Raw genomic sequence first — 7,850 nt, 5'->3', positions numbered from 1 at the left:
CCTTTGCCTCTCCTCTGGTTAATTTGCCTTGTAGTGTTTAAGAATGGGGGAAAAGGTAGGGAGAAGCTGTCTGAATATCATTACTAATTAGGGACGCCCACTCACCCTGAGGTCCTATAGAAACAGCCACAGTTGAGGAGACAGAACAAGTTTACAGGTGCATTCCTTTTTCTAGCATTCATGGCCCTCACAACTTCCATACAAATACAGAAGGATTTATGGAATTAATCTGCCAACTTGGCTGCCCCGTCATCTTCCATCACAAATTTGGCAGGGATATAGCTCCTAAAGACTAGACCCTTTACTTACAGAGGCACCAGCAAGCAGAAAGTTAGCTGAGCTGGGCCAATACTCTTCATTGCTTCCCTCCCACCCACTATTCCCTGTCCCCCAACATTCCTGCTAGGAACCCTCCTCTGGCTCCAGGCCAGGAGGTTCCCTCCGAGCACTAGGCCGGTAAGCTCCCCGACCACGAGGCAGCCGGGGGTAAGAAGAGCCAGGCGTCCGGCCTTTGGAACGTTCCCAGCGACCACATTCCCAGTTCCTGCGATTTGGGGGCCCCTGCCAGCTGCCAGCCCCCTTCTCCTTGGTGGGGCCTTCAACCCTTTGACTCTGAGGCTCTGGCTTCAGGTCCATGGGCTCTTTGAATGGCCCGTCAGGCGGGGGCAGTTCTTGTGTACAAGTGGAGTCTTTGGGGGCAGAGTTCCCACTTCCCCGAAGGTCTCTCTGCTCTGACTGCTGCCCGGGGGTCTGGCATGCCCTGGAGGTGTCTCTTTCAGCTCTCTGGAGCTCATTCAGCCCTTGCTGACTGGGCCCAGCCCCCGAGATCCTTTCTCTTGTATACTGTGGGGCAACTGGCAGGATGTCTTGTGGGGTGGGCAAGTCTGTGGCAGGGGCACCTGGTGGCTGAGATCCCTTGGAGGCATCCAGGGCTACCTCAGGCTCCACAGGGGAGGGCTAGAAAAAGGAAAGCGAAGGAGAATGAGGACAGGGTCCTCAAGTACAGTGCCCCAGCTTGAGATCACCCGTCCCCTCCTTGTCACTACAAAGCCTCCTCACTGAAAACAACACATGGCTATGCACACCCGAGTTGTGTGGTGGGGTTAGGGGCCAGCTTCCTCACCTGTTGGAGGCTGATGAAGTAACGGTTCCGTTCAGCTTCTGGATCTATGATTCCCCCACGCTGTTGCTGCCTCTCATAGAGCCGCTGGCGTTCCTCCTGCTGTCTCAAGCTCTCTGCATCTGGCTGGTATGGCTCCTGGAGGAAGAAAGGGTGAACTGACTCCTGCTTCCCTGTGACTGCTTCTTGTCAGCATCCAGTCATCAGAACCAACCTTCCACTTCAAAGCCCCCCCCCCACTTTTTTTTTTGTTTGGCTAGGCAATGGGTTTAAGTGACTTGCCCAGGGTCGCACAGCTAGTAAGTATCAAGTGTCTAAGGCCAGATTTGAACTTGGGTCCTCCTGACTCCAGGGCAGGTGCTTTATCCACTGTGCCACCTAGCTGCCCCTCAAAGCCTTTTCTTTCAGAGGCAGGTGAAGCACCATTTTGGAGAAGGCATTTCTAGGAGGTGAAGCCATCCTTTCCACCTTCTTGAAATCTCTCAATGAGTTTATGCCTCCCCTCCTAATTCAAGAGTAAGTGGGGCCCTCTTACCAGAGGATGATGAGGTGGGGGAGCTGCCTGCAGTGTGGCCAGGTCATATACCAGGAGCTCTCTGCAGACTGGACACTGGACACCAACACCCTGCCAGATAAAAGGGCTGGTGAAAATATGTCCCCAAAGAAAAGTTGTAAGACGGTGCCTTTCTCCTTTCCTTGACCGTGGAACACTAGAGATGTCCTGCTTTTCAATATGTCTTAGTTTTGCTGAAATATTTTTTTCCCCCTTTTTTGCTAGAAGGGCTAACTGGGAAGAGAAAGAAAAGGGAAAAGGCCTATTTTGGAAATGCAGGTTATGTAAAACAAGCACCGCACCCGTATCCCAGTCTGCCCCTGGAGGAGACCCAGAACCAGGGCCCTTTCTGAAGCTAGGGCCCTGGGGACAGTCAGGCCTGGCAACGGGGAAGCAGGGATCAACACAGTCTCTACCTGCTCAGCCGGAGAGCCTGGATGTTGCTGCTGTTCCTCTTTCTGAGCCAAAAGCTCTTGCTCCATGTGCTGGATGTAGCGGGCAAGGCAGTGGCAGTGGAAGTGGTGGTAACAGGGGGTCTTGGTGAAAGCTTCCTTCTCCTGAGGAAGGAGGGAAGTCCGCTAGCCATGGTGGGGCCAGGCTCCCCAGACTTCCCTTTCCTCCTCCCTAGCACCCGCTTTCTAGGAGCACTGACCTGGAAGCCATAGAGACAGATGACACACTGGCCATGTGGAATATTGTTGTCCGTGAGGATCTCCTTCCCCTTCTAGAAAGAGAAACGGGTGGGGAAGAAGGAAGAGAGAGCACTCAGCTTGAGTTCATAAGCCCCACAGTTGGGGCCAGGGGGATGCGCTCCAGCAGTCTTCTATTTAGGAAGCTCTACTCTGGATAGAGTCTCCATTTCTGCTATTAATGTACTCGCCATCTATGGCAGTTACTGCTTAGGGCAAAGCCTTAGCCTCCTGGAATCCCCAGGGAATAAGTTATTCTCATTGTTTTCCAGACAGCAAAGAATTTTAGGCATCATTTTATTTTTAAAAAATATCATTTAGGGTGGAGAAACTTTCTAAAATGCACTCTATACATCTCTCTTCTTAAACTATAAGACAAATAACTTTCTTGCTAGTTGTCATCATTAATTACTATACTGAGGTATATTCTAGTGAGGCCCTTAGACCCCATTAATGAATAATTCAAAGACTGCTGTGATTTTAGATCTTCTTGCCTGCTTTTTAATAGTTTTTTCCTCTTATTGCCAGGCTTTCAAACTGTCCCTTCTCACTGCTGTCAGGGGATCTGCCTGTAGTAGCCTCTCCCTTTAATTTGTGCTTCTAATCTGTGGTAACCAAGCTTGTGAAAACTGTTTCATAGAGAGCCTATTCTGAGCAAAGGCCTGAGGTACTCTTCTGTCTGTAAGCGTACAAGTTTTAGTATGTGAACTCTGTAACATCTACTTTGAGGAAGACACTTTGGCTTCCTCAGCTCTTGAAGGTTCTAAATATAAGCACATCATGTTAGTATCTTGCCTGTCTAAAGACCAATCCGTGTTCTCTATCTGCTTTAAAACCTGTCTTCCCCCAAGAAGCTTTTGTGACTAATCTCAGCTGATGATTTCTCTACTTGGCATCAATGCTGTCCCTGGAGGGTTAGTCTATTCCACTGCTGACCCTGGACTTCAGGGATTGTGCAAGAAGTCTGGTTAAATCCCAAAGGCAGATAACTTGAAAGTCCTATTTTGTCTGAAATGTTTTAGTGTTTGTACACAAAACAACAGCCCCTATTTCTACTGGAGCTATAGGGTTACAAAGCACTTTCACACATAGTAACTTTGTTGATTTTCCCAAAATCCCTATGAGCCAGGTAGTACAGCAGTATGATTATCCCCATTTATATGATGCACTCAGTGCTCTTGAATTCCATTTCAAAGTGGAAAGCCACATTATAAAGTCTCGACTAAGGAGGGAAGGAGAAGCCTAATTTAGTCATCCTCCTAAACGCTCCCTACAATCCCTCTCAGACTGATGCAAGGTTTGCCTTCTCCAGAGAACTTCAGATGACTGGGTTGGGATTCTTAAGAGATTTTTAGTTTTTCTACCCATGAAAAGTAGCTAGAACTGAGATATTAAAAAAAGTCAAAGGGTAATTATAAAAAGATAAGGTCTTTCAGCAAGAGCTGGGATATTTGAAATTTGCTTTTATTCATGTTGCTAAGATATGGTATGAGGCAGTGTGGTCTAGAGGAAAGGGAATCTCTCTTTGCCTCCCCCACCCCCCCCCCCCCCCCCCGCCTCCTGCCTCCTGCCTCTGCTTCTCCCTCTCCTTGTGAGAGAAGAGCCTTGTAAACATTAAAATGCTAATGTAAACGTGAAGTGTTGCTGCGTGGATGTTCTGTGTGTTCTACCAGAAGGTAAGTTTTGAGTATAGGGACTATCTTGTTTCCTTTCTATCTCCAGTAGCACCAGTGCACACACTATCTTAAACTGAAGTCTCAGACATAAAGATGATCCATCTGTTCAGCTACTTTTCTCTCACCACTGAGAAAAATTAGGAAATGAATGAAGCACTATGTTAGACAAAAAAATTATTCTTTTAGACTTGTCAGCTTTCAAGATAGTGGAGTAAACAAATGAAGAAGTTTATAGAACCTCCACCTTTGGAGGGCTTTTAAAATAGGACTTCCATCAATTTGGACCAGTCTTACCCAAAAGAAGGGAAAGGGCTGAACTGACTTTAGGAGAAATGAATGGTTCTAGACCAGGGGTGGGGAACATGTGGCCTTGAGTGCAGCCTTTTGACTGAGTCCAAGTTTTACAGAGGAAATTCTTTTATTAAGAGGATTTTAATTTTTATTAAGTTCTATTTTTCTTTTATTAGTATTTATTTTTGTTGATAATTAAATAAATAATTATTTATTATTTTATTTTTATTAAGTTTGGAGTCAGCACTGGCCTTGAAGTCAGGAGGACCTGAGTTCAAATCTGGCCTCAGGTCAAACACTTGGCACTTACTAGCTGTGTGACCCTGGGCAAGTCACTTAACCCCAATTGTCTTAAAAAAATAAAATAAAAGTTTGGATTCAGTCAAAGGGCTGCACTTGAGGACCTAGAGGGCCACATGTGGCCTAGAGGGAGCAGGTTCCCCACCTCTGTTCTAGACCCATGGCTAAAATGCTTTGGAATGAAAGGAGGGAAGTTTCCTTAGGGCCCAGCTCACCTCAATGAGTTCATAGAGCACAGCAGTGCCCAATCCAGCCTCAGCCACACAACTCAGTGCCTGTGAGATCCTGGAAAGGAAAACCCAATCCCAATGTTAGGACAGTTCCTTTCTACTTGAAAAAAGATAATCCTCTAAGACATCTCCAAAGATCTCATGATGGAAAATGCTATCCACATCCAAAGAAAGAACTATGGAGTTTGGATGCAGATCGAAGCATGCTATTTGCTATTTTTTTTTCTTCTGTTATGTTTTGTTTCCTCTTTCTGGTGGTTCCTCCTATTGGTTCTAATTCTTACTTACAACACTAATGTGAAAATATATTTAATAGGAATGTATATGTATAGCCTATATCAGATTGCATGCCCTCTTGGGGAGGGAGGCATGATAGAAGGGGAAGAAAAATTTTAAATTTAAAAGCTTATGGAAGTAATTATTGATAAATCAAAATAAATTTAAAAAAAGAAAAAGGAAAAGAGACATCCTACGTTCGTACCCTAAGGTACCCTTAACCCATGTGAGATGTGCCCTACTTCTAACCTACGTTGGTCAGTGCAACACTTACTTGTGGATCTGTTCATCTGAGAGTCCTCGGGGGTTACGGATAGAGATCTTAGGCACCTCATTGGGATACTGGAAAAGAGAGACCAGATCAGTGCGCGGTGCCCTCTCTCCCCAACCCAGCATTTCTCCTCCATTTGTGGTCACCCAATAGGTACCTTACCTGTGCAGGGACCAGCAACACCAAGGTAAAACAGACAAATTGTGAATCCTGGTCTTCAGCTGTGGCAGGGTGCAAAGTGATGCAGATTTCCCATGGTGAAGACCTGTGGGTGGTCATTATGATGATCCAAGATGGGACTGAGTAGGAACTGGGGGTGAGGGGTGGGGTGAGTTGAGAATTACCTCCCTCTAGGGAGGAATGAGAAGGGAATCTGTCCTATGGTAACTTAGAGGTATCACCCTTATTTCTTTGAGGAACATTTTCCTTCACTTCTCACAATGTCTGAGGACTAGATGATGGCCTGAGTAAAGATCATTCCCTTATTGCTACCAGAAGCCCTTCTCAGTGCCAGCTGGGTACTCACCTTCCATTTCCTTGAACCACCTGTAATTCATCCAAGTAGATAGACTCCAACACCTCCACTTCAGAGGGTAGAACCCTGGGGAAAGAGATGGCTGATGTACCATAGCCTTCCTTACTGTAGTCCCATGAGGAAGGGTGCTTATCCTAGAGGGTACTGGAGAGGAGGGCTGGTGGTAAGGCCTGGTTTAAGGTTCTAAGCCATTTTCAATCTTCCTTTTCCACAAGCTGGGGATCATTTTTCATGGCTATCACAGGCCTGGGGATTTTTATAACTACATAGAAAAATCACATTTGTTGCTGTCTTTCTGTAAGCTTTCCGAAAATGGAAAAATGTTAGGAGACCCTCCTTTTCCCAAAGAGGGACCTAATCAGGGCCCAAGGAAGACAGGGGCCCTAGAGGAGAGACCTTGCTGTTTTGAGAAGCACAGTAGTTCAAGCACATCTCTTAGGTCCCAGGTCATTCCTTTTCCAAACCTACTTCAAAATGGGAGGAAACAAGAGTGAGTGATATAAAAACAGAATTATAGAGAATGAAGAGGCCTCAAAATCCAACTCTTTCATCTTATAGATGAGAAATCGGAGGCCCAGAAAAACTGTGACTTGCCCAAGATCACACAGGTGATAAAAAGCAAAGCAAGCATGAGAATCCAAGCCTTCAGATACCCAAACCAGTTGGCCTTTTAGTATATATCTGGGTTGAAAGTTAATAGGTTCAACTCTAAACAGTGTCATTTATTATCTGGGTAATCTTGGGCAAGTAAACTTAATTTTTACATGAGGTGGTTGGATTACATGGCTTCTAGTTGCTCTAAACCAGAAGCATGAATGCTGGCCGGTAGCACTGTAGTCACCAACATAATTATCAGTTACCCAAGAAACTACACAGACTCTTAAGTCCTGACCTGTTCCTATGGGTGTTAAAAATTGAAACAGTCACAAGCTTTTTTGTATTCCCACCTCCCCACCTCCCCCGACTTACCTCCCTCTAAAATAAGGGGTGGAGGGGATAGTTGGTTAGCAAAACACCTTAAGTGAATGTAGGGCCCTACTTCTAGCTGACTGTGGTTTAGCCTCTACAGATCAGGCCCGAAGCTTCACAAGGCAAGGATATTTAATAATAGCAGCAAGATCCCTGATGATTAGTTTAGATGTGCCTACAACTCCACCCATGATGGAATCCCATGACTAAGCCCCATTACTTGGCTTTGGGGGCGCCTGCATCCCCATGAACGTCAATGCCTACCAACACGAAACACGGTGGAAGGGTGGGAGTGGGGGATGCCAGAGACCCCCCTAGTCCTCTGCCCCGTCTGGGGGCCCCTGAGCTCTGGGGCTCCCGCCCCTTCCAGGAGCCCCCCTTGCCATGGCCTGGCTCTGGGTCCCACTGCTGCAGGAGGTCGTTGGGGCGGAGGAGCGGGCGCTCGGCAGGGGTCGCGGGGGGCCTGGCCGGCTCCCGCGGGGCTCGAGGTCAACAGGAGGCGGACACCCGGTCGGACGAGGCTGGAGGCGTGGGCCGGCTCGGCGACCGGACCCCGGGGTGTCCCCGCCTTGGAGTTCCGTCCCCCCAAACCCTCCCCGGGCCTCCAGGAGGCGGCCGTGGGCCCGCCCCGCCCCAGGACAGGAGCGGCCGCCAGCCAGGTCCCGCGTCCCCGGCAGTTACCAGTCCTCCTCCCCGGCTGCCGCCGCGGCCGCCGCCATCTCCTCCCGCTGCCTGCGCCGGAACCGGAAGTACCTTGCCGTAGGCCTGGAGGAGGAGAGGCCGAGGGGCAGGCGGCCAGCCGCCGTTACTAGGCGACCGTAGACGCCGGGGTCCTCGCTGGGGCCTGAGGCGGCGGGGCGACGGTTCGGAGCTGCCCGCAGAAGTGCCTCCATGGAGCGGCCCATCCCGCCCTCCCTCCGCGTCGCCCGGGCCCGGGGGC

The 7,850-nt window shown here is 48.5% G+C and overlaps 1 protein-coding gene across 1 annotated transcript; it reads right to left on the bottom strand.

Moving 5' to 3' along the window:
* Positions 1–132: 132 nt before the first annotated feature.
* Positions 133–7,815, bottom strand: RNF25 (ring finger protein 25). The gene is made up of 10 exons (XM_027873591.1): positions 7,592–7,815; positions 5,933–6,007; positions 5,569–5,671; positions 5,410–5,477; positions 4,845–4,914; positions 2,326–2,397; positions 2,090–2,230; positions 1,656–1,745; positions 1,124–1,258; positions 133–957 (listed from the first exon to the last, which is right to left on the bottom strand). Exons 1-10 carry the CDS (start codon positions 7,813–7,815, stop codon positions 403–405), a joined length of 1,533 nt encoding a protein of 510 aa, XP_027729392.1. The 3' UTR covers positions 133–402.
* Positions 7,816–7,850: the final 35 nt, after the last annotated feature.

The sequence above is a fragment of the Vombatus ursinus genome, unplaced genomic scaffold (assembly GCF_900497805.2).
Source record: "Vombatus ursinus unplaced genomic scaffold, bare-nosed wombat genome assembly UNPS02014802.1, whole genome shotgun sequence".
NCBI classification, from domain to species: Eukaryota; Metazoa; Chordata; class Mammalia; order Diprotodontia; family Vombatidae; genus Vombatus; species Vombatus ursinus.
This window is presented reverse-complemented; position numbering and strand designations above follow the sequence as displayed.

Bases quoted from the DNA above. Each gene is read 5' to 3' on its own strand.
- RNF25 (XM_027873591.1), bottom strand. From the start codon at position 7,815: ATGGGCCGCTCCATGGAGGCACTTCTGCGGGCAGCTCCGAACCGTCGC. The intron at 5,478-5,568 runs GTAAGGTACCTA...TCTCTTTTCCAG, and splicing joins TGTTGCTGGTCCCTGCACAG to TATCCCAATGAGGTGCCTAA. The intron at 2,398-4,844 runs GTGAGCTGGGCC...TTCTCTTTCTAG, and splicing joins TGCTCTATGAACTCATTGAG to AAGGGGAAGGAGATCCTCAC.